At 38.6% G+C, this 27,588-nt stretch overlaps 1 protein-coding gene across 8 annotated transcripts; it reads right to left on the bottom strand.

Moving 5' to 3' along the window:
* Positions 1-596: 596 nt before the first annotated feature.
* On the bottom strand, positions 597-27,588 carry MSANTD4 (Myb/SANT DNA binding domain containing 4 with coiled-coils). Of its 8 annotated transcripts, none has more exons than XM_009424095.5 (4): positions 26,980-27,471; positions 15,602-16,214; positions 14,729-15,256; positions 597-1,809 (listed from the first exon to the last, which is right to left on the bottom strand). In XM_009424095.5, the coding sequence occupies exons 2-4, from the start codon at positions 16,061-16,063 to the stop codon at positions 1,543-1,545; spliced, it is 1,257 nt and encodes a 418-aa protein (XP_009422370.1). In that variant the 5' UTR covers positions 16,064-16,214; positions 26,980-27,471; the 3' UTR covers positions 597-1,542. The 8 variants fall into 8 exon arrangements, with proteins under 8 accessions (XP_009422370.1, XP_009422371.1, XP_063640556.1 ...); XM_009424096.5 differs by having other exon boundaries at positions 27,339-27,452; XM_063784486.1 differs by having other exon boundaries at positions 26,984-27,383.

Raw genomic sequence — 27,588 nt, forward strand, 5'->3', positions numbered from 1 at the left:
AAGAAATACATTGGTTTGGTCTAGAAGGGCAGGACAACTCGAAGCGAGGGTGCTTCCAGCTTATAGGTAGATTTAAAAATTTTCTGGGTGACAATTGGTTAAGTCTATCTAAAGACCTGGGATCAAAAGAAAGGAATGCCTGGATTAAGAGGTTATGGAGAACAAAGTTCTTATTGCAGAGGAAGCCTTCAGGTAGTAGGCTTCAGAGAGAATAGGCTGTAAAATGTTTCTTATCAGACTTAAAATCTGTGTTGATGTTAATGATGAAGAGGTATAATGAGGCACATTCGACCTCCACTTCCTGTCATGGCCTGAACCAGTCTCTCAGGTTAAATTTTAAAAGTGCCCTGGCCAAGAAAGTCCATTTAGATGGTTGGGGGGCCTTAGAATTTTAATCCTGGTTTGCAGCAGTCTTTCATATCAAAAGTGATAGTATTTTAGTAGCACACTTGAAGTAAACTGGAAAATATTTAGAGGCATCTATATAGGACTTGGTGGAAATAGTTAACTCCATTTTCTCTATATTACATAATGGTAATAAGAAATAAAAATAAAAATTACTATTGAATAAATTTGTTCATAACTTCCAAATAAAATATTTTCCAAACAACTTTATTGAGAAACTTAAGCTTGTTTCTGTAGCCATAACTTTTTTGAAATCAGATTGTATACTTAAATGACTACCCACAATTCAAGACAAAAAAGAGATAATCTCTTGAAATTCTTGATAGATGACATCAATCAGAAATACTATCTGCACAAGTAGGAGATAAACATTTAAGTCATTTTTACAGCCATTTTAAATTATACAACAGCTGAAATTATATTTAAAGGATATAGTACAGCTTACTTTTTGTTGATGAATGTACTATTAAAAATCCTTGGCAAAATGTGAATGGATTTGAATCCAATCAAATTTTTTCATACCAAGTATTTTAAAATAATGATACTCTATTTTGGAGAAGACACATGCTGTATTGGAGCAGTCACTCTGAAGCTGGCATGAATGCCATTAAAAAGCACATGCACCACAAAGGTTCAGAGGACTGATACATGAGGACAGAGATTCTTTGCTGCTGCTGAGGTATGCTTTGTAGAGCTGCCCTCCCCCATTCCCATTTGCCACCCACATATACCATGGCAAGACCTTGGGCTGGGTGCAGTGATCCTTGGGCATCTCCTCCAGCAGCTTATCAGGCTTCTTGTCCACAGTGGGCAGTGAGATACTCTGCAGCTAGCTACCGAGTAGATAATCAATGGGTGGCTGATTAGCTCAGTTGGTTACAGCATGGTACTAGTAACGCTGAGTAGATATTCAAACCTCCTTGGTCTCATTCCTACCACTTGGCAGAGCAGCAGGTGCCAGGTGAATCAGCAGAAACTATGGGACTTACCTTTACGTCATGTCCCTGACAAGGCATCTTCTAGTTTGAAGACTTTCGTTGACATTTCTAGGGCTGAAGCACATTTGGAATCTATTCATAAACACCTATTAGGAAGCACTGCCATGAAAGTGCAAATTGCAAAATTCCCACTTCCGGCCTATTGTTGGTAACAATGTGGTGAATATGTTGTATAGTCAGGCAACCCATCTGTACCTCTCTTAGCTTTCACTCCCGATTTCATGTTACTTTCTTCAGGCAGGAGGCTGCTGAGATCTGTGAGTGATTGGGTGTGGTAAGACTTCTGCCTCCATTGGGGTTCCTTTAGAAAAAACAGGGTGGTCCACTGGAGAACAGCTAGAATCCCAGGAGTGATTCCAGAAGGTAGGAAATCCCAAGAAGAGCTTGGACTTTGGGGTTCTGTGAACTGGAAGGAGAAATTTACCAGTAACCTTATGAATGTGTTAGATGGCAGTGACTCCAAAAGATAGAGCATAACCTGAACAGGTGGCCTGAGTCTTTCCAAACTTGAAGCCGGGAAAGTCCAGGACAGCAGCATCTTCCAGGTGATTTGGGCAGGACTGACAGCCTATCCTTATCACACAAGACCCCTTTTAAGTATTCCTGCATTAGGAATATATTAGCAGCAGCCAGGTACAGAGGCTCACACCTGTAATCCCAGCACTTTGGAAGGCTCAGAAGGGAAGATCACTTGAGACAAGGAGATCAAGACCAGCCTAAGCAAGATAGCAAGACTTTGTCTCTATATAATAAAACTTTAAAAATTAGCCGGATGTAGTGATGCATGCCTGTAGTCCCAGCTATTTTGAAGTCTGAAGAGGGAAGATTGAGCCCAGGAAGTAAAGGCTGCAGTGAGCGAAGATCACACCACTGCACTCCAGCCTGGACAACAGAATGAGACCCTGTCCCTTTAAAAAAAGGAGGAGCAGGAGAAGGAGAAGGAGGAGGAGGAGGAGAAGCAGAAGCAGAAGAAGAGGACAAGGGGGAAGGGGAAGAGGAAAAGGAAGGGGAAGAGGAGGAGGAAGGTGAGGAGGAAGAAGGAGAAGAAGAAGACAACAAGAGGAAGAGGAAGAGGAAGGAGGAGGAGGAGGAGGAGAAGGAGAAGAAATAAAACTAGAAACAAGGCCAGAGCGTCACTGAATCATCAGAGAAAAAAACAACTGCCTATCTGAGGAGTTCCAGAAGGCAGAGAATCGGATTGAACAATCATAACATGTCTTGTCAAATAGAACTACTGGAGGAGAAAAAGAAACACATGTATTTCTTAAAGTTTTTTTTTTTTTAATGTTGAGATCCAAGTGAAATAAAATATTGTTAGATGGAAGCTACTTTACTCATTTATTCAATAAATGAGTTAATAATGTATGATGGGCCAGGCACTCTTTTCAGCACTTGAGATTAAGCAATGAACAACACAATTAAAGATCCTTATTTTTGTGAAGCTTATAGTCTAGCAAGAGAAGACAGACAATACATGGTAATATAATACATAAGTAAATTATGTGACACATTAGAAGTGACAATGTTCTGGAAGAAAAAGAAGAGCAAGATAAAAGGGATTGGGACTGGTGGGGAGAGGGACAGTTTGCAATATTAAATAGAGTGGTCAAAATCAGCCTCATTGAGAGGGTGACATTTTAACAAAGACTTGAAAGAAGTGTAGAAGTAAATCATACAGATGCATGAGAGAAAGTGTCTTGCAGGCAGAGTGAATGGTTAGTGCCAACACCTAAGGAGAGGGCATGTCCAACATGTCCAAGGAGTGAGAAAGACACCAGAGTGGCTGCCTTGTTGTGAGGGGAAAGAATAGTAAGATACGAAGTCAGAAACGAGGTTGGGGACCGGATCACACATGGCCTTCTAGGCCATTGTAAGGCTTCTGCCCTTGCTTGGTAAAATCCAAAGCCCTTACAGTGGCCTAGAAGGCCATGTGTGATTTCGGATGAAGATTAAGCATTCAATTTTGCACATATTGGATTTGAGATGTCAACTAGATAGGCTAATGAAGATGAATAGGCACTTAGATAATCTAGTCCAGAATTCAAGACATAAGTCTAGGCTAGAAATAAGAGAAAGATCATCTAAGAAAAACCCAAATCCAGAAAAATCACATGATTGCATACATTTTTAAACCATTTTTATGATGAAAATTTCCATAAAAAGTTATGAGAAATGAGAGAAGTGAATATACATAGTATTTTAGAAACAGATAGTTAATATACCTAATATACTTTTCTAAATAATTAAAATTATAAATTGAAAGGAAAAATTATAGTCAATTTATACATGCAAATATGCTCAGCATCACTAATTATCAAAGAAGTGCAGTTGACACCAAAATGAGATACATATAAGATTTTCAGTATTAGCAAGGATGAAAATAAATTTCTAACACTATTGTTGGGAGTTCCATATTTGCATGTAACTTGACGATATAAATTAAAAGTTAAAATACATATACTCTACGATCCAGAAATACCACTTCTAGAAATCTAACCAACTGTTCATATTTCCAAGGCTGTAGATATGTATATATATAATTTTATATACATAGCTTTGCTATTTCAATGTTCATTTTACACTAGCTCTATTGTAAAGTATCAGTCCTCCTAATCATCATCATCTAAATGTCCAGCCATAGGAAAAGAGGTTAATTCTGTAATTAATATTCATAAAATTGAATTGTACAGTCATTAAAAATAATGAGGTACATATCTACATGTACTGACCTGGAAAGATGTCCACAATATCCTTCTTTTACAGATGAGAAAACTAAAGCTCAAAGAGGTTAAGTAACGTACACAAGGCCACTCTAATAGAAAACAATGGCTCTGGGATCAAAGCTGAGTTCTTACTCCATGGTTTATACACTTGTCTCTAGTATGCACTGCCTTAAATTAAAAAATAAAAAGTCTTAGACTAGATCAAGCTCCTTTAATAAGTATAACATATTCATTACATAAATCCTCTGTGCTAGGCACTGTGCTAAGTACTAGAAACAAAATTATGAGCAAGACAGAGGAGGCCTTTTCTCTTATGGTATAGAAATGCAACTAAATTATTTTTCTAAATATGACAATATTGCTCTCAAAAATTTTTTGGAAACAAATTAGCATGTTTTTCCCCACTGTTCTATTATTTGGTTTTAATTATGTGGAATTTTTGTGTAACTATTAGTTCAAGAAGCAGAGTATGATATATTCAATTACAATGCTGGAAGCTAAGAGCAAGCCACATTACATCCTCCTAAATCCTGCCAACAAATAAAATAGAAAATAACAATAAGAGAGATGGTACTTGTGACAGAGACTGCTATTGTCCCACAAAATCTATTTTTTCCTTTCGGAATAACCAAACCCTTGTTATCTGGGCACATATCCTGGATTAACCAATAAGTGGTGTCTTCATAAGGAGAGGGAAATTTGGAGACAGGGATATACACAGAGAAGAAAGACATGTGAAGACAGCGGCAGAGATTGAAATGATACAGCTGCAAGCCAAAGAACACTCTTGCCAGTAACCATCAGAAGCTAGGAGAGAGGCATGGAACAGATTCTCTTTCAGCCTCCAAAAGAACTAACCCTGCTGTCACCTTGATGTCAGACTTCTGCCCTCCTGAAATGTAAGAATACATTTCTTGTTTTAAGCCGTTCTGTCTGTGGTAGTTTGTTATGGCCACCCTAGAAAATGAATGCATGTGATATCGAAGTCTTTCCACTGGACAGTTCCAACCTCCCTTTGGCCCTCCATTCATGCTCAGTCAATAACCTTGCTTTTGAGGAAGTAGAAGCCATCAGACGGTAACTTCCTCAACTTCTGGACACCAAACTTAAAACCTATACTCATCCTCTCTTATCCCTCCTCGAACAAGGACAGCATGGTAGCAAAAATAGTAGTGATTAAGGGTGCAGGTTCTGTAGTCAAAACGTTTTGTTTTAAATCTGAACTCATCAATTGCCATCTATGTAATTTTAGGTAAAATATCTAATTTCTCAGTGACCCATAGTCCTCTTCACACCCCACCTCAGATCTGATGTATTTATCACAGTTCTCCAGAGAAACAGAATGGACAGAATATATATATATATGTATGTATATGTATATATGTGTATATATGTGTGTGTGTATGTATATATGTGTATATATAATACCATATATATATATATGGGCTCATGCAATTGTGGAAGTTAGCAAATCTGAAATCTGTAGGGCAAGGGCAGACTGGAAACTTAGGCAACGGTTGATGCTGCAGCCTTAAGGGATGTTGTGAGAATTAAATATGATAGCTAAAGGAATTTATTGAGTATATAGTGCTAAATAAAGGCCAGTTAGTATATTTTGTTATTAGTTGAGCCTATAGAATTTGTAAGTAAGCAAAAGTAAAAAAAATGCTTAAACATTTGCAATCATATGTTCAGTGTATTATTACAATGAATGTAGTCCTAGGGTAGTTCTTACTCTTATTAAAAGAGAATCTGTTCAGGTATTGTCTTGATCTCATCCTCTTCCACCTTTTCAGTCTCACATGATCAATTATCTCCTTTCTTGAGTCTTCGACTTCAGCCCATGTATCTGATTCTTTGCATCATTGAATAAATGTGCTCTTATCTTGATTATATTTGCAAACACTCTATTTCCAAAGAAACCCACATTCACAAGTACCTGGTGTTTACAGCCTTAAGATATCTTTATGGGGACACAGTCCAACCACAATACCATGGTTTCGGAGAGATGGAGCTGTGAATTTAGAGTAGCACCAATCTGCCTGGGTATGAATGAAACTGCAGTCATCTAATCTGAGCTGAGAAAGGATAGTTGTGGTAGAAGAACTTGGAGGGGTCATTGAACTTTAAGCCCTGAGGATGAAAAACATGTGCAGCAAACTAGGAGGATCATAGATTTTAGTCACTGAGCTGGTGTTTGAGTTCATGGTCATGGAGGAGCAGTAGTAACTGGGCCCAGAATAATACTGTAGGACAAGGACAGGTGAAGTGGAAGAGATGGAACTGATGACAAAGATGCAGAACTAAGTAGCCAAAGCTCTCAGATTCTACGCTGGCACACTAGTTTCCTGGGAAATTCCTAGGATGACCAGCGTGAAGAGGAAGATGAGACAGTTGTTAACAAACAAGATGTGAGCAAAAAGAGTAATGAAAAAAGGAAGATGGCTTTAGCCAGTCAGCAGGTATCAGTTTCAAAGGTAGTTTTTAAAAAATAATAGAGAAACAGTAATCTGGAAATACCATGGGGAGCCAAGAGGACTCAAAACCAACAACTGACCCAAGTCTCATAGGGGGGCACCGCAGAGTACATAGTAGGCAGGTAAGAATTGAAGTCCTTGCCATCCTACTCATTTGCAAAATCATCAAAAACAACATTGTATCTAGATCAGGACACAGATAATCTTTAATAGGAAAGAGAATCCTCTGCACAGTACAGTCTTCTCAGGGAATGCAAAGCCAAGCTATGACCATGCCTGGTCCAAGTATGTACAGTACAGCCAAAGAGCAGTCACAGAACACACATGACTGCCAGGGCCCACTGCTATGGTTTAGGAGCAGTTCTCAGGCAAGAGGGGAACAAGTCATAAGCTGGACAGACCAGTGTTGACTTTAACACTTGTATTCAAAAAATTCCCAAGGAGACTTTGAAAGACATGGTACCAAGTTTATATGATAAAATATTCTAATTTTGTTCAGTGAAATTCATTTTGATACTTTTAAATTCTGGTAAACAATAATAGGAATGATAAAGCCCTTCCATCTTGCTGACATTTTATGCCACTAAATGTCACTTTAGAATAGAAAATGAGAAGGTGAAATGGGCACGGTGGCTCACACCTGCAATCCCAGCACTTTGAGAGGCAGGAGAATTGCTTGAGCCCGAGTTCAAGGCTGCAGTGAACTATGATTGCACCACTGCACTCCAGCCTGGATGACAGAGCAAGACCATGTCTCTAAAACTAAAATTAAAAAAAAAAAGAAAAAAGAAAATGGTAAGGTGAAGAGTGAAAGTGACATGATCAAAGAAAAATACAGGGAGTATTTGGAGAGCAGCTTGACAAGCATACTTAGTTATGATGGCAGGAGGAAATCTTTAAAGGGTAGGCAAAGGACATTTGTGGACTTCATACTTCTCCTGACTCCCTACAAGAAAAACCAGTAATACTTCCATGCTGCTTTCCAGTTTTAAACTGTATTCTCATATGTTATTATTCCAAACATGGTGAGTGTCAGATAGCGCACATATACTGCATGTAATACAGACAAGAACAGTGAGGCTCAGAGAGACTGACTGCCCCACATCTGTCATCTGAAGTGGAGCTGGGGCTGGACCTATGGTTTCCCCTGAGCTTTGTTCATCTTCACTACTTCATGTCCTGTCAATTCTCAGGATGTAAGAAAAGGAGTACTTTGGTGTTGCGGGAAGTCAGGGACCCTGAAAGGAGGGACCGGCTGAAGCCATGGCAGAACATAAATTGTGAAGATTTCATGGACATTTATTAGTTCCCCAAATTAATACTTTTATAATTTCTTACACCTGTCTTTACTGCAATCTCTGAACATAAATTGTGAAGATTTCATATACATTTATCACTTCCCCAATCAATACTCTTAGAATTTCCTATGCCTGTCTTTACTTTAATCTCTTAATCCCGTCATCTTCATAAGCTGAGGATGTATGTCGCCTCAAGACCCTGTGATGATTGCGTTAACTACACAAATTGTTCGTAAAGCATGTGTGTTTGAACAATACGAAATCTGGGCACCTTGAAAAAAGAACAGGATAACAGCAATGTTCAGGGAACAAGGGAGATAACCATTAGGTCTGACTGCCTGGGAGCTGGACAGGACAGAGTCATATTTCTCTTATTGTCGAAAACAGGTAAGAGAAATATCGCTGAATTCTTTCCCCAGTAAGGAATATTAATAATTAACAGCCCTGGGAAAAGAATGCATTCCCAGGGGTAGGCTTCTAAAATGGCCGCTCTGGGAGTGTCTGCCTTATGCAGTTGTAGATAAGGGGTGAAACACACCCTGGTCTCCTGCAGCATCCCCAGGCATGCTAGGATTAGGAAATTCCAGCCTGGTGAATTCTAGTCAGACTGGTTCTCTGCTCTTGAACCCTGTTTCCTGTTAAGATGTTTATTAATGACAATGCATGCACAGTGGGACATGAAACTTTATCAGCAATTCTAGCTTTGCCCTGGCCTTGTGACCTTGCCCTGCCCATTCATCTTGTGATATTTTATTGCCTTTGAAGCATGTGATCTCTGTGACCCACACCTTATTCGTACACTGCCTCCCCTTTGAAAGTCGCTCATTAGAACTTGCTGGTTTTGCAGCTCAGGGGGCATCACAGAACCTGCCAACATGTGATGTCTCCCTCAGACACCCAGCTTTAAAATTTCTCACTTTTGTACTCTTTCTCTTTATTTCTCAGACCAGTTGAAACTTAGGGAAAATAGAAAAGAACCTACATTGAAATATTGGGGGCTGGTTCCCCCGATACTTTGGGAAAGCTATTCTGGAAGTATAACACAGGGAGGACTGGACAGGAAGAAACTTGAGAGGTTGCTGGAATACAGGCTACACATGCCTCCATGCTCAGGACTACATGTGAGATTGAAGGAGGCTGTTCTGAGGCAACAGCAGGAGAAAATACAGGACTTGGTCAACTTGTATAGAATGAAGGCAAAAGACTCAAAGATACATCTAAAATTTCCAAGCAACCTGATACAAATGGTGTCCCTGCAGAGAGAAGATGATTTACAGGTATGAGAGAAGAGAGCTAATGAATTTGATTCTGGCATGCATTGTGTATTTGGGGAAACGAAAATATACAGGGTGAGATGCTTATAACTTACAAATTTACAAGCTTATAAATGCTTGTAAATTTATATTTCAGCTCAAATGTTGGAACTGGAGATTTTAAATGAGAAAGAAAATGACATTAAGAGTTGACTGACTATATTTCAGTTTATTTTTCTAAAGATGAATGGGTCACATCAAAGAAACAAATGGTAAATAATAAAGGGTATTGATAAAGTTATATGAATGTACAAAAATTCAAATGTTATAATAATTGCCATTTCTTGTTTCTTTTTAGTCTTAATTCAAACAGCACAGTCTGAATGCCTCTACCTACAGTGGTAAATTAATCTGTGATTTCAGCATCCAACTTTCCTTTTTAAAAAGAGATATGTTCTTCTCCAGCTGTGTCCCAGTCATACATAAGCTAGATCTCTTTCAATATGCATTGGGAGAAATTTTCAAAATGATACATTTGGCAGACAATCCTCATCTGGATTTTAATTAAGGCCCCATGCAAAATGCTGCCGGGCATGTATAAAAAGGATCTACACATGTCAAAAAGAAGTTACAGGTGGAAACAGGAAACAGGCTGGTAGTTCTCTGAGAGCTTTAGAAATTATAACTTCAGTTCTGATGATAGTGACTAGAAAGCCCTGATAAATTAAAAATTAAATATTTTATAAATTAAATTTACTTTTGGGAAAGTGTAATGTTAACACAAATGTAGAGCAACACAGTAAAAATCATTTTGGATTCAAAATGAAAATGTTAAGGACAGAGAGGTAGGAAAAGGTATCTATTCAAAATAAAATATTCTGGAAGCATTATGATCTGCTTTTATATACAGGATAGAGGTGACAAAGCATGAAGAAGTAGAAAAATGAACAGAGAAGCAGCAAAGTAATATAAAATGGACAAATTAGGCAGAAAATGAAAGAAGTGAAGCAGAAATTCCCTTCAATTACAAAGACTAAAGTGTTTAATTTAGAAGAAAAAGCCTGAGAGAACACTGTATATTTCTTTTCTGCAAATTTATGGTCCCTTCCTTCTCCTAAACCAGCCATTTCTACAAAACAGATGGGAAGGTGCTCCTTACAATAAGGATGTCCATATCATTCAAAGTCCTTATCAGGGCACTTTTGTCTGGCACTAATGCTAAACGAGATAGGATATCACAACCACTGGTATAATCAAAGTATCCAAGGCAAACCAGAGTGAAGATGTGGTAGACTGATTGCAAAAATGGCCAGAATTCCTCAGCCCTCCCTGTACCCCATTTTTTTTTTTTTTTGAGATGGAGTCTCACTCTGTTGCCCAGGCTGGAGTGTAGTGGTGCAATCTCGGCTCACTGCAAGCTCTGCCTCCCAGGTTCACGCCATTCTCCTGCCTCAGCCTCCTGAGTAGCTGGAACTACAGGCACCCGCCACTATGCCCGGCTAATTTTTTTTTTTATTTTTAGTAGAGACGGGGTTTCACCGTGTTAGCCAGGATGGTCTCGATCTCCTGACCTTGTGATCCGCCCGCCTCGGCCTCCCAAAGTGCTGGGATTACAGGCGTGAGCCACCGCACCCAGCCCCTGTATCCCATTTTTACCCAACTTCACAGCTCCTCTTATCAGTAGGTGGACTCTATTCCCCACCCCTTGACTCTGGTCTGGCTCTGTGATTAGTTCTGGCCAATCCGGTGTGGCAGAAGCATAATGAAGTGCTAGTTCTGAGACTTGGCCTTGACACCTTAAACACCTCTGCTTTCTCTCCTCTACTCTTGCCACCTCCATTAGAACAAGCCCAAGCTACCATGGCTATAGGATCAAACACCATAGGGAGAGCTTAGCTCCACCACTTACCACCCCCTGCCCTTCTGTTATTTAGCTAACTCCAGAAGTTGAACCACATAGCCAACCTGCAGCTGACACTGAGAACCCAGCCAAGAGCAAAACCGTTCAGTTAAGCAAAACCGCTCAGTTAAGCTGCACCTCATTTCCTCTAAAATTTTGAACAAAATCAATGGTTGGGGTTTCCAGCCATCAAATTTTTGATCAGTTTGTTACACAGCAATAGCTAGCAGATGCACTCACTATGAGTGTGCCTACCACCTCAGAAGCGCAGCAAGTGTTTCCTACTGGAATGAACCAATCCAACCCATCTGCACCTGAAGCAGGTTAAGAAACCCAAGGCTCTTCAACCAAAGCCCTAGAAGATATTATGCTTCTTTTTAGTTTCTCATTTCTAGGCATTTAAGAGTGCTCTATCCAAAAATAATTATTAGCTATTTTCATGCTTTCCCTAAGAAATTAAAAGCTGGCCAGCATGGTGGTTCACACCTGTAATCCCAGAAGCTTGGGAGGCAGAGGCGGGTCAATCACCTGAGGTCAGGAATTCAAGATCAGCCTGGCCAACACAGTGAAATCCCATCTCTATGAAAAATACAAAAATTTGCCTGGCGGCTGGGTGTGGTGGCTCACGCCTGTAATCCCAGTGCTTTGGGAGGCCAAGACGGGTGGATCACGAGATTAGGAGATCGAGAGCATCCTGGCTAGCATGGTGAAACTCCTTCTACACTAAAAATACAAAAAATTAGTGGGGTGTGGTAGTGGGTGCCTGTAGTCCCAGCAACTCAGGAGGCTGAGGCAGGAGAATAGCGTGAACCCAGGAGGTGGAGCTTGCAGTGAGCTGAGATCGCGCCACTGCACTCCAGCCTGGGTGACAGAGTAAGACTCTGTCTCAAAACAAACAAACAAACAAAAAAATTCACCTGGTGCGGTGGTGGTGGTGGTGCTTGCCTGTAGTCCCAGCTACTCAGGAGGCTGAGGCAGGAGAATCACTTGAACTTGGGAGGTGGAGGTGCAGTGAGCCAAGACTGCGCCACTGCACTGTAGCCTTGGTGACAAAGTGAAATTCCATCTCAAAAAACCCTGGATCTCAAATCCAACATTAATACCATCTTTCATTTAAGTAGCATTTTAGTTTATATACTTATACCATTTTCTTTAAAACAAAACAAAACAAAACAAAAAAAACTATGTAGCACAGGCAGAGTAGGTATCATGCCCAGGTTACAGATGAAACCAAATTGAAGAGCAAGTTAAATGACTTTCGCAAATAGCAAATGGCAAAGCTACAATACTTATAACTATACCTACAAACTTTCACTATTCCTTTTCCTTAGAGCTCTTATGCTAAAATCTTGGGTCAATATTAGTATGTAATTTTTAAGAAAGATGGTTAATTAAATTGATGAGGCTTTTTTTTGTTGTTGCTGTCATAAAAGGAGATAACATGATGTATTAGTCCGCTTTCATGCTGCTGACAAAGACATACCCAAGACTGGGTAATTTATAAAGAAAAAGGTTTAATGGACTCACAGTTCCACGTGGCTGGGGAGGCCTCATAACCATGGCAAAAGGTGAAAGGCAAGTCTTACATGGACACAGGCAAGAGAGAAAATGAGAACCAAGAGAAAGGGGTTTCCTCTTATAAAACCATCAGATCTTGTGAGACTTACTTATTCACTACCATGAGAACAGTGTGAGGGAAACTGCTCCCATGATTCAATTATTTTCCACTGGGTCCCTCCCACAACACATGGGAATTATGGGAGCTACAATTCAAGATGAGATTTGGGTGAGGAAAGAGCTAAACCGTATCACCTGAGTTAGATCTCAAGGGTTCTTTTGAGGAGCAAATAACATATGCAGCATACATAGCTCAATGTCCAGTCCAAATGTTATTAGGCCTCTGTCCTCACTGACTGTGACAGGGCTCTCTTCTAAGCTTGATAACCTCTACCCTTAGAGCACTGAGTATCATCTGAAATTACAAATTCTCAGATAGTATAGGCAAATTTATTTCTACGGTAGAAGCATTTATTTCAGATATAGAAAAATAACACTATTTCAAAGTCAGAGTAAGTAAACAGAAGTATATTTTTTCCTTGCATACCCATCCTCAAATGTCAACACACAGTTTCCAGCCATTCTTACAAGGAACAAATGCAGAATTAAAGTAATAACTGTCAACAGAAGAGCTGTATTAAAGCTATGTATCAACCTTGAAAATCAGAAAACACAAAGTGATCTAGTGCAGTGATTCTCAACTTTAGTGTGTATCAGAATCACTTGGATTGTGGAAAAAGCACCTTCAGAGAGCTGAAGGAAAATCATCAGGTCAAGAAAGCCCTTGGTCTCAGAATAAATATCAAAGAGACTAAAGATACGTGCTTTGTTCCTCAGGGAAGAGGGAAGGACAAAATATACTACAATATAGAAGATCAGCCATTTACTCTGTGTGACTTCTCTGAGCTTCAGATTCAGGAATAACGACAGATACAACTCTCAAGAATTGTTCTACATATTAGGTTAGATAGTGTAATAAGTGCTTCTCCAATCCGTAATACATACCTACTATCATTATTTCAACATCATTATTATTTGATACGGAGTACATCTTCCCCACCCACCCCCTACTCCCAAATGGTTGCTATTACTTATTTTAAAAGTCAAACAATCAGTCATTGGGTTCAAGCTCATGGACTACAAGTACCATTTTTATACTGGTATCATTTTTACTAGCTTCAACTATTCACTTATAAGATTTCAGTACATTACTGAAATGACATTTTTGTACCCAAACTAAGACAATGACTGAAAGAAAAGGAACTAAAGCTTTAAAATTGCGTCTTGCTTCTAAAGCATTAATAGTGAGAAAAAGAATTCTTTTCAAAGTGACCCATTTTAGAAAATTTCTGATGTTCTCTGTATTGTTTTCTGAATCTGAGAAGGCTATTTAGAGATGGAAACATGGGAATAAAATACCTATAATCTTCATCACTTCTTATATTCAATATACTACACAGTAACATTTCATAGTTAAAGTTTTTGGCCATTTAAGTACCTACCCACATAAATATCTGAGGTTTTAATATTCTAAAACTATAAAACATAGCTATAGAGGTACACAGTTAGGCTAGGACAGGGTTTCTCAACCTCAGGACTAATGATATTTTGGGTTGGAAAATTCTTTACTGAGTGTGGGGGCGTGTTGAGGAGGTATGCATTGCACAGTAGCAACCTTTTCCCCACCCCAGTTTTGACAACCAAACATGTCTCCAGACATCACCAAATTGGTCTTCTGAAGGCCAAAATCTACCCCAGATGAGAACTTCTGGGCTAGAATTTTATATGGACATAATTGTAAACTCTGGGTACACAGACAATACAAGACTCTATGTAATATTATAAGGTAAAGAGTCCAGCACAGTAAATTTCTGCTATACTGTTTACGCTAGGGCACAGCTTTTATATACTACTTAGGCATACAGTTATCCACATATAACTTTTTCCTACTGAACACTGACATTAGACAAGAAAAGAAACCACAGCTAATCCAGCAACCATCATTATATCACCTGATATGAGAAAAATCTAGAGTTTTCAAACATTTGCTAAATGGAAGCCTGGAAAAATCACTGCAAGTGTCCTTCTTTCTGAATTCGAAGTCTGTCTTTCTCTACCTGTAAGCGTTCCTTTTCAATCTGCAACTTCTCAGATTCAAACTTCAAAAACTGCAGCCTATCCTTTTCCAGTTGCAAGCGTTCTCGCTCAAGTTTTAACTTCTCTGTTTCTATGTCCTGTGGTTGAAGCATGGATTTTTCTCCTTGACCAAGTTCATTTTCCAAGGACGGTTTCTCTGAATTGACTATCTGTAACCTCAACTTTTCTCTTTCAATCTGCAGCCGCTCCTTCTCTAGCTGAAGCCGCTCATGTTCCATGTCTAAATGCCGCAGCCTCTCTTTCTCGATTTGTAGGCGTTCCTTTTCTACCTGCAGCCTTTCAGCCTCGATATCCAGTCGTCGTTTTTCCAACTCTAGTTTCTGTTTCTCAATATTTACGAGCAAATGAGGCTCATCATATGCAGATCTAGATGGTGTTGAGTTAAGGGTAAAAAACTCATCAATGTGGGGGAAATCGGGAAGTTCATTTTCTCTCCTGGAATCTGGTATGACGGATGACAACATTTCTTCCTCCTCCTCAATTTCAAACTAAGAGCAAAGAGAAAAGCAATTTTCAGCATTGACTTCTACTTTGTGGCAATTTGTCTAAATATTTCTTAAAAGTTTTCTGCGTCGTTTGGGGAAAAATACTTAATTTGAATTTTGAATATCATTTACACTGAATTACTTGATGTCTGTAATACATATAACCCAGGTAATTATATTCAGGTGGGAAGAAAAGTATTAACGATGTAAAGAGAAAAGCAGAATGACTTGTTATGTACTATTTTTAAATAAGCTTGAAAATCTTGGAATGTGTTAACAGTTCCTGAACAATAATCTCCCACATCAGAATTGAAAAGATTAAAAGAGGGTACAGAGGCTAATACTTACTTCAGGACTCTGTGGATCCCTTTCTTCCTCTTCCACCTTGACCTCAGTTAAGGATCCACCTGCATCCCTGAAATCTGCCACATTTTGCCAGTCAAAATTTGCATCATTTCGGAATCCAATCTTTTCATCTATCTCTTCAGTGAGAGAGTCATCTAAATCAGAGGAGGGAAGGGGAAATCCTGAACCGACCAGCTTAATGTTGGCCTTCATCCTCTTTCTCTTCATAAGTGCTCGCCAGTCAAGGTACCTTCTTTTCACCTCTGTCCCTGTCCTCTGTTCTCCTTCTCCTACAGCATTCACACACTGTGCAATCTCTTCCCAAGCCATTCGCTTCATCACGTTAATTGTTGTATTGAGCTGCTTGGAAAAAATGACTTCTTTCCTTTTCGTAATTTCTTTCAAAAGGGTCTGAGTTTCTTGAACACTAAAATTGCTTTTCCTTTTTCTTTTCAACTGCTTCATTTTCAACTTCAATGCAGTTTTTATGGTAAGAGATGTGAAAACAATTTGAGGAATGCTGCAAAGCACAAAAACCAGGGATAATTCTTTGCTGGCCCTTAGTTCAAATCATTGTCTTCCATTCATCTAGTGGCAGAGGCAGTCTGGATAATTCCTAAAAGGAAAAAAGTACAAGCAATCAATCAATCTGCAACTTCTACAACATACTTCAACCTAATGAACTATATAATTTTTAAGAGAAACAAAAAACAACCCTCTAAATATAGCTTAAAATTGTGTACTTCTTTATCTTTGCCAGTACTAACATAGTCCAAATTGCCGTTTTCTCCCCACTGGTGTGCTGCAAAGGTTCCTAACCAGTTGCCACTATTCATTCCTGACTCCCTTCCTACTACTTCAGCTCCTTCTCCCACAAATTCTCCCTCTCTCCTCCAATTGCACTGGCCATCTTTCAGCCACCTATTCCTGTCAAACTCTTTCTTAGTTCAGGGTCTTTGTCCACACTGTTCCTTCTGCCTGGAAAATGGATTGCTCCCTTCTCGGTCTATTTTATTCCTCCTCGGTCTACTTTATTCCTCCTCATCCTTTAGCTTGCAGATTAAGCATCCGTTTCTCAGGGAAGCCTTTCCTGACAAATCAAATTACTCCAGCATAAAATTTGCAGGACTTTTCCTAGACTGGATTTTATACTTGTGCTAACATACAGCTCAGAGTCTGCCCCTTTCCCCAGTTCACTGCAAAGTTTCACAAGGGCAGGGATGTTTCCACTGGCCATCACCTCCCCAGAGCCTAGCAGAGATTCTGGCACATGGCATGCACACCATAAATATGTTTTGAATGAATGAAAGAGTCGATTTGCAAAAATAATCATTAGTTTGAGATATCTAAAAGAAAAAGTACACTTTGCAGAATAATTTTAGAGGAAAACTGAAAGGCTGAGCTGCAAAATCAATAAAACTCAGAAACCAATTTGAGACAATGTAATCTGATCAAATAAATGCCAACTACCTACATTTTACTACTTCACAAATTCAAACTCATTTTAAGGTTAATAAACCAACACAGAAATCCTAAATTTTGAATATAATTTCCTGAAACAATGAAAGTATTGTAGGAATATGACAAAATTAAAGGGGTAACAAAAAAATGGCAAGGATTTTACCCAGCCATCCCACCTAATTGATCATGTAAGTAAAAAGATCAACAAAAAAGATCAACAAAAAAAGATAACCAAAAAAAAAAAAATGATCACTCAAAAAGAAAAAGGAAAATATCACCAAAAAAATTTTTTAGATTCCTAAACCTTTCAAAGACTAGTGCACATTGCATGGTTTGCCCTCGTAATTCTGTTCCTCAAAGCTCACCCCATCCTCCCCTCCCTTAAACCACCAAACAAAAGCCCCTAACATCAAACAAAACCAGGCTGGACTATATTTTTGTTTCTAATTAAGGCTCTTAATTATGTGCCTTTCTTTGGAGAATTTCTCAGCAGTACTTTGTATTTTTCTGGGCCACTTTAATTGTAGAGTTGAAGAGCACAATAGGAAAAGTACCTATACTTGGAGTCTCCATTAAATAAATTTTAAAATATCCACGTGGCAATATTTGTATACAGATTTTGAGTGGAAAAGATCCTCTCTTGTAAGCATTTCTTTTAGATACGAGACAATGTTTCTCCAATTTCCAGACTCTCAGGTTGTCAGACTGTCAAAGAGGGTGTACCTGATACTTGTCAGAAATGTAAACTTTTTAGGCTCCTCTCCAGACTGGGAACTCTCGAAGTGGGACCTAGCAATCTGTGTTTCAATAAACCCTCCAGATAACTCTAATGCACAGTAAAACGTCTGTGTTAGACCCACACTAGTAGAATAGATGATTCACATGCCTCACTCTCTTATCTACCTTGAATTCAAGCCTTACATAAGTACATCTGGTGGAATCTAAAGCACATCCACAATCCTCACTGCAATGGATTGGGGAAGTGTAGTTTTTGTGCTAGCTAGCCTTTGCATTATCAGAAGGCATACTAGGAGGCTGGAACAGATGTTGAGTGAGTCAGGGACTCGATTGTCTCATAGCGGCAGAAAATGAGGTCATCTACCAAAAAGGTCCCAGTGTCTCACACAGTATAGTACATATTGCTTTATTAATATTGATTCAACTGAGGAGAATAATAATGATTCAACTGAGGGATAGATGTCAAAAAAGCACTTTGACTTGGAAAAGAGATTTTAAAAGATGTAAGGGGAAACAGGGCTCAGAAATAGTAAGGGGTACCTTACACAGACCATGCTGTCTGACTTCAAATTCACTCACTGATAACTGCTACAGAGCTGACTTTTCCTCCCCTACAAAATGTGAAGTGGGATGACATTACTAAGATCCCTTCCAGCTCTACCACTGTTTGACCTTAAACTTTTCCTGTCAATATGAAAAAAAGTATCAAACTATCCATGAAGTTCCAAATCCTGTCATTTAAACCCCACCATGTCATTAAATGGGAGATACCAGCCTTTCTATTTATAAAACAAGATCCAGAGAGGTTAATTTGCCCACAACACAGCTGGTTAAATGGCAAGACTTACTACCACCAGGTTCCCTCATGTCACATGTACTTTGACTTTATTAGCAGCTTGTGATAGCTAAACCTTAAAAATGTGTTGTTGCCCAGGCGCGGTGGCTCACGCCTGTAATCCTAGCATTTTGGGAGGCTGAGGCGGGCGGATTGCCTGAGCTCAGAAGTTCAAGACCAGCCTGGGCAGCATGGCAAAACCCTGTATCTACTAAAAATACAAAAAATTAGCTGGGCATGGTGGTGCACACCTATAATCCCAGCTACTCAGGAGGCTGAGGCACGAGAATCGCTTGAACCCAGTAGGCGGAGGTTGCAGTGAGCCGAGATTGTGCCACTGCACCCCAACCTGGGTGAAACAGTGAGACTTTGTCTCAAACAACAACAACAACAACAAAAAAGTGTTGCTAAGGTAAGTTTTGAGATGTCATTTAGTAAAAGATTTTCAAAAGGAGATTCTTATCTATGTGGAAGGTCCAGATAAAATTCTTTCAATCGGTTACATTTCCTCTACCTCCTGTTAAAGTAAATTAGACTGGAGACCTGGCCTGAAGAATCCCTAAGCAGACAAAACCAGTTAGGCCTCATAAGAGACTTTAACCTTGCTTCATTTGCAAACATATGCAACACTTAACTTGGGCTATTTTTTTGGTAAATATCGATATTTTTTAAAAAAGAAACTTAAGACTAAGCAATCAGAAGCTGTCAGCTAACGTATGCAACTAACTTATGTAACCTTCCAGCAGGATAGGTCAAATTAGACAATCTTATAACTGTAACCAATCAAATATTTACTTTGTTTTACTTCTGTTAGACCTATAAAGCCTTCCCGCTTTGTGTTTCCACTGCAGAGCCCCCAAACCACTTCTGGTTTGGAGCTGCCTGATTCAAGAATCACTGTTTGCTCAAATAAACTTGTTAAAAGTTATCATGTCTCAGTTTACCTTTTAACACATGGTTTCTTTTCTCTTACTCTGTCTGCCAATTTAAACTTTTCATTAGTGTGAAAAATAGTTCTACTCTAATTCACAATACAAACAGTATCTTCTACTGAAGCAAAAATATAGCAATTAAGCAAGGCTAAATTGAATAAGAAAACGCACATCTTTTCTATCATCTTTTCTCTTTTAGACTGAAAAGTGGATGCTAATACCTTATTTTTAAACTTAATAACAAAGCATTTCTTATCACCATTGCATTAAACCTTTATGCATTTTTCCTTTTCAAGCTCTTGGTATTCTTTCTTCAGCTGACTTTGTACGTGTCTAATAACATCAACAAATATATGCCCATCACCACATCTTTTTGTTTCCAATCACTCATGTGGAATAACCATCTCCTGAACTGCCACTTGCTGCTGAAATAGAGGTCAGAAAACTAAAAATTCAAAACAGCTGAAATGAACTCTCAAGAAATCACTGTCAATTTCACATACCCACAAAAAAGGGCAACGTATGCAAAAACAAAAAAAAAAGAAGACTGCAAGCCAACTATTTCTAAAGTAGACTTATAGACTTTTAAAATTTCTCAAGAGAAATTTAATAATAAAATTGAAATCCACAAAATTGGAATGTATAACCAACAATAGCACTCTTGATACTGCCCTAGAGATATACTCCTCTTACAGTCAAATGTAAACCTTTATCCTCTAGAATATAAGCAAATAATATAAGCAAAGTTTATCTATAAATAGAAACATCAAAAGAGGTAGTGTGTGTAGTAGTTATGAGCACAGATTCTGGAGTCGGACCACCCGGGTTAGAGTCCTGGCTCTGGCAATTCCTAGCTGTGTGGCCTCAGTTACTTAACTTCCCTATGCGTAATTTTATTTGTAAAATGATAATAACATTACTTCATAGAAATCCTATAAGGATTAAAGGACTTAGTCAAACAAAGAGAACAGTTCCTGGTGCACATTAAGCACTATTATGTATTTGGCACATCAAAGGCAAAACATTTAAATAACTTTGACAAAAGGAAACAGAAATGTCACAATAATATTGGAATTGTTTAGTTCCTAAGTTGAGGGATAGGTCCATGGGTCTTTATTATTATGCTTCATAACATATACACTTACATTAGGAGTGTGGTGGAGCCTGCCCATGAGAGCTCTCAAGAATCAATTGCGGACATCTCTTTCCAACTCCACATTTAGCCATGTCATGTTAGGAGCTAAAAATTGGCCAAGACGGCACTTACTAATACTACAGAATTGTCAAATTAGAACTTTTTTTTTTTTTGAGTGGGCAGGGAGCTGCTTTATTAGAACACTCCAGCTATATTATTTTTGTGTAAATCAAATATTATCTAATAAATAAAAGAAAATGAAATGTTTTAACATCTGATTCCAAGGCAGTTTAGTGAACACTGTAGAATGCTTATAATTTTATTTTATTTTTAGAGACAGGGTCTCACTCTGTTCCCCAGACTGGAGTACAGTGGCTCAATCATAATTCATTGCACCCTCAAACTCCTGAGCCCCAGTGATCTTCCCACCTCAGCTTCCTGAGTAGCAAGGCAGGTGCACCACCATGTACTACTAATTTTTAAAGTTTTTATATAGACAAGGTCTTGCTATGTTGTCCAGGCTGGTCTTGAACTCTTTGCCTCAGGTGATCCTCCTGCCTTAGCCTCCTAAAGTGCTAGGATTACAGGTGTGAGCCACCATGCTGAGCCTAGAACACTTATAATTTTAGAGGATCACATTTAATTAATACTCTGGCCTAACATTCCTATGTAATTCAAATTATCCAATAGCTTGGGCAAGCATTCAGCTTTCCTCTAGAGATGACTAAAAATATTCATGAGGTACCATGTTTATAAGCCACAATATAAAAAACTGAAGCAAACTGATTTACACACATCATTAAACCAGCCCCAATATGCTGCTTCTTAGTACCCTATGTTGCAGGACAAGTGAAAGAATTATTGGTCAAAACTTGGCTTTTTCCTTCTACAATCTGCCCCACCTCTAAGGACCTAGGAGATAGTAGCCCATCTGCTCTAAAAACAGGATCTTCAATACCTGGCACTGTGCCTAACAAATAGGAGGAGGTAAAAATATGAACTCAAAACAAGAAAATGATAAAGGGATGGGAAAGGGTATAGAAAGAGAAACAGAAACTAATTCAAGGAAAGTAAGTTAGGAAAACTGAAGTTTCCATAGGCACACAAAGCATATGCTTATAAGAAAACAGAAGCAAGTCAACATAGGCAAGAAGCAGTTAGCCTGTAAGTGAAGAACAGATGTCCACCCTATAACTACACTAAACAATGAAACAGTTAACAGGTTATTCAAAATTCTGAAGAAAAATCTTCAGCTAACAGGCTATATTGCTAGTCAGGCATATTGACCAACCGTAAATAGGTTATCAAGGACATTTAAAAAAATAAAATCAGCACATTTTATGTCCTCAAAAAACAGAATAGAGAGCCAAAGATATATCACATTCCACCAAATCAAATGCCTACATGTGATAAAGATAAATTTTGGTTTCCAAAATACACAGAATGTTTCAGAGCATTTACATACCCTTTTGAGCCATTTAAAAATCACTATCACATTTTTAAGGTAAAAGCATGGTAAAAATGGAAATATTTATCAAAAGGGGACTGGATGAATAAACTATTAAGTCACATAATGGAATATATGCAATAAATGTCATGTTAGAGTATGGATGTCTTAGCACATAATCCCCACGTATATGCTATAGTTGATGCAAGCCAACAAAATTGGCAAAGGAAATGCATCTGTCTGTGTGTGTACATGTTCACAGATCAACTTAGGAACATTCGCAGACACAGAACATCCTATGCTCTACAACAGGTTCATTAACTCTGTCTACCACCAACCTGGGGATCATGTGCACAGTCATTTCTGTCTCAGCCATATGGCTGATTCTTAGCCCACAGCACATTTATTTTATTTTACTTTGAGGTGATCAATATTATATTAAAAATCTACTTATAAGAAATTTTTTTTATAGAGAACTACATTATTTAAAGTCCCATTTTTTTAAAACAGCAAAATATACATACAGTTAGGAAATCTAAATAAGAATGTAAATTCACAATGAAGTGAAAAATTTCTACCACCAATGTAACTACTATTGGCAATTTCTTGAAATTCTTTCCAGAAAATCGTTTATAATAGTATGTAAATATTTATGGACAAATTATATGTATTACATGAATACATACTAATTCCATCACATACATTAAAAAGCTATGTCTGTTGAAAATGTTAAGCGATAAAAAAATTTAAGAGAATTTACTGAAAACAGAGAAATGACGTGCATATGAATGATTCTAAATGACAAATGAAGAGCCAAAGTTGGAATCCACAGTGAAAAATAATAAGAAATGAAGAAAAATTATACAATTGAAAAACATTTTTTAAATGTTGCTAGAGCTGTGTCTCTCAAACTATACCATGTATATGAATCACCTGGGAACCCCATTAAAATGCAGACTCTGATTCAGGTCTGCGGTGGGGCCTGGGATTCTACATTTTTGACAAATGACGTCCTCGGACCGCATCTTGAGTAGCAACAGTCTAGGCTAGAGTGGCACTGTTCAATAGAAATACAAGGTAATCTACACATGTAATTTAAAATTTCCTAGTGATCCCAGTGAAGTAAAAATGAAATGAAAAGGTGATTAATATTAACAGCTTTTATTTCACTCCATATGCTGTATAGTCAATATATTATTTCAATATGCAATAATATAAAAATTATCAATGAGAAATTTTCCATTGTTTTCTTTCGCTGTCATTAGAATACAATGTGTACTTTACAGTTACAACATACCTCATTTTGTATTAGTCACATTTCAAGAACCCAATAGAACATGTATTTAGTAGCTAATCTACTCAAAAGTGTAGGTCTATAGCACATCAAAATAACCTAAAGAGCTTTTAAAAATACCTATAACCAGTTCCCATCTCTGACCAATTAAAACAATCTTTGGAATGGGGCCAGGCATTCAGAGTTTAAAAGCTCTCCAAGTGCTTCTCATTTGCAGCCAGGATTGAGAACCACCCAACTAGAGAATCAATGTTAAGAGTTTACTTGGTGAAATATGTACAGAAAGGCAAGGCAGAGAGCAAATGGTGTAGCTCCTAAGAAACTTCCTTTAGGAGATTATTAAGAAAAGACCTCATCTGCCACAAAAGACTTAAAATACAGACAAAGCTGGTTTATTTATGGAAAAATATGCCCAAGAGAATGTTATGTCAAATGCAAGAATATGCTAGTTGTAGGACCAATTCACACTCCTATTTGTTGGAAACACATCAAAAGAATGAATGAAAGCTTAGGTGATTTAGATATAAGAAGAAAAGGACTGCTCTCTTGAGAACCAAATTTTCTTCTAAGTAGAATGTCTTTAGACCCCTATCCATATCTCCATTAGGAAAAATTATGACTGAATTAGTAGTATAAATCAGGAACATGCATTATTAGATGAAGTAATTAGGACACTGTCTCATTCAATAGGTATATACTGAGTGTTTAAAACCTTTCAAGGCTTTCCATTGCACTTAAGAGGTAAGTTTACTTCCCTTGCTCTTCCTCTCTTCCTATTGTAAACCCTATCTGAACCCTACCTTTACACTTTCCCATCTACCTTTTCTGGTCTTATCCATCACCTCCAATACCAACTCCCAACCTACTTTCCCAATCCACCTTCCTCATCAAATGTGTACTCACATGTAGGTGGCACACAAACACAATACCGGTCATTTTCAAATCCCTCTAAATTCTAGATCAGTGCCGTCCAATAGAAATATAAGAGCCCTATATGTAATTTTAAATCCCCAAGTAGCCACATTAAAACAGTAAAAAGAAACAGGTAAAAGTGAGTATTTTATTTAACCCAATATATCCAAAATGTTATTTTGAAATGTAATCAATATAAACAATTATTGAGATATTTACATTCAATAATGTAAGGCTACTGGCTACCATACTGGACAGCACAATTCAAGCCATCATGGTCCCTGACCTTGGACTATCACACATATATTTCCCCAGGTCATCTTCCCCATTTCCATGGTGTCTGCCTTTTCGTCAGGCCAATGCCTACTCATCCTTCAGCACTCTTGTTTAAATGTCTTCTGTTCCAGGATCTCTTCACTGTTCCCATTCACCTAAGTCTGATGTCCTCCCTATGTGCTTCCACTATCAGCTTTATTACACTACTGATTTACATTAGGAGCAATAAGAGATCAGATATGAATATATTATTCCTGCTATCAAATAATTTGCAACTTAGTAAAACACAGATGCATAAAAAAGTACATAAACAAATTGTAATGAAGTCTGTAACCTGAAGGTTGTGAATACAGACTACCTAAGGTTGCATGCCAATTCCACCACTTAACTAGCTCTGTGATCTCCAGTGAATTACTTAACCTCTTAAACTTGTTTCTTCATCTATAAATGGGAATAATAGACTAATACTCGTGATGTTTTGAAGATTAAAAGAGATAATCCGATTAAGAAGTTTATGATGCCTAAGACATAGTAAGCCCACAAATGTCAGCTATTATCCATTGCCCAGGACAGTATCTGAACGTAATTAACAAATATTTCTTCACTGGATGAATAATGCAAATATACAAAAACTACAATAAAGAAATACTAACAAAATACTCTGGATATTCATAAGAAAGACGAATCTTTGATGGGATCAAGGAATGTTTTGAGTCAGAATCAGCATTTGATTTGGGTCTTATAAAAAAGACTAATGAGGGACAGAAATAAAAGAAAGAAGTATCAGGAATTAAAGCTAGAAAATTAGGATAGTGCCAAGCAGCAAATCTTACTAAGCAAATTCTGGCTTAGTAAGACTATTCTTTGCTAAAAATGAACTGAAAGAGACAAATATATCTGTGAAAGTTTTTTGAAATTCAAGCAGGCTACCATTAATATGGAAGAACCGTTACTGTAGTAACATATAAATATATAACCAATGTAAGTATATAATAAAAATGATTGAAGTTGTCGAGAGTCCAAATTTATGCAGATATCCACCGTAAGATTTTGCTCTTAGAATCTGAGATCAATTTAGAAATCGCATTGTTGTAAATGTATTGGTACATGGTAGAAATAGCAGTCCTTTTGAAGTACCACTGAGTCAATATATTTTTAAAATTTGACAGCAGCTGTTGCTATTTGCAGGGCCTATTTTTGACCAACAATTCCTAACTCCATATCTCTAACTTACAAAGTGGTATCCCGTTGTCCCTGACTGATCTATTCTGAACTGATTAACTATTTCATTTAATCAAATGGGCTTTAATACATTTTTAACCTGACTGAAATTGATATTGGGATGCACCTTAGATATCCAGTCTTGGCTTAATTGTGTGAAAATCTTCTTCTAAAACCTTGATATTTTCTGATTAAGTGCAAGAAAGTGCCAGCATTGATGCATCTTGAGTTGCTGAAGTTCTGTAGATATGCTTACCTGGATAAAAGCCATTTCCAGAAATGTTTGTCTTCCTGTCCTCTCCTTTATATGTTGGTATCCAAGTAACAGAAGCTTGGGTTTTCTACCATCCATTCATTCCCCAATAATTTCCTCAAAAAATACTTACTGAGCTCCCACTGTGTGAAAGGCACTATTTTTGGTGCTGGGGATATAACACCTCATAAAATGTGAAAATATGTCATTTTAGATGTCAAACACTATCCCTTTTCTATTGGCTGTCGTCGCTCTCTTAGCAGAAAGGATTCAACAGCTGCAGTCTCTAAAACTTACAAACCTTCTATGCCCAATCACAGAGAACAGCCATTTTCTAAAATCCCATTTCACAATCGTTCTTCACTAGTTGGAAATAGGAATGAGATGTAGTTCACTTACGTAATCCTTCTGAAGATGATGTATTGCCAATGGCATAATATAACCAGGCAACTTTTTACAAGCACTAAAACTTGAGAATGAAGTTCCTAGATACTTCATGATAAGTCAGAATTAAGAAGTCTGAGAAAAACCAGACGGCAAGTTCCGGATCAAAAAAATTTGAGGGTAAATTAGTTAAGCAGTTCAAGAAGAAAAGCATCACAAATCTACGATATCAAACCCTACCCAAATTCTCTTTAAAGTGTGGCTTTCCCCTCCCCTATATTCTTATAGGGGATTCACTTCCCTGCCAAAAAGGACGTTCTTCTCTAAAACTCGTGGTAGGTGCATAACAAGTTTACTTATGGGTCGACGGTTATCAAAGTATCTTTCACCTCCCTCCCGCTGCCTCCTTTGGGACCGTCCAAAAACAGCCCCTGGGAAGAATCGAGTTAGACTGGGCTCCCGGAAGGCCACCCAGGGGAGCAGGGGCGCGCACCTGCCTCGGCCACAATGATGAGGTTGCTGCTGGTAGGAGTCCCGGTGGGAGTCGGGGCAACCTGGAAGATCTCCTCTCTCTGGGTATTAAATGAGAGTCCCGACTGAGTGCCCAGAAACTTCTGCAGTCTTGTTTCCGTGGCCTGGGCCCTCCCCAGCCTCCCCGGTCAGGCGACAGACGCGCGTGGCACTTCTCCCGAGCGTGCAGTCCCGCTACGTCGCAGCCCTTGGACCAAACCCGGCAGCAAGCGTTGCGCCAATTGCCGCTGACCCCTCCGGGACCCTACCCACTGCGAGGGCACCCACTGGTCACGGAGCCGCCGCTTCCCTGGCCGCCTCCTCCAGCATAGAACCGCTCACCTGCGACCCCGGCGGCACCTCCCCACTGTCGCCCCAAGGGGGGTAGGAAAAAAGATGCTTCATTGATCCCCCGCCCACTAACTGCGCCCGCCCATCTCCCGCCACCCCATTGGCTCATATGGCTGCCGCTCATTTGATGAGGCTCATCCACTGGTTAGAATGGTGAAGCCATTCTGGCTGAGAGCCCGCCCCAGGCCTGGCCTCACAATGGGAATCAAGTCCCAAACCGGTTCCGGGTTAGTGCCCTGGA

The sequence above is a fragment of the Pan troglodytes genome, chromosome 9 (assembly GCF_028858775.2).
Source record: "Pan troglodytes isolate AG18354 chromosome 9, NHGRI_mPanTro3-v2.0_pri, whole genome shotgun sequence".
Lineage (NCBI taxonomy): Eukaryota > Metazoa > Chordata > Mammalia > Primates > Hominidae > Pan > Pan troglodytes.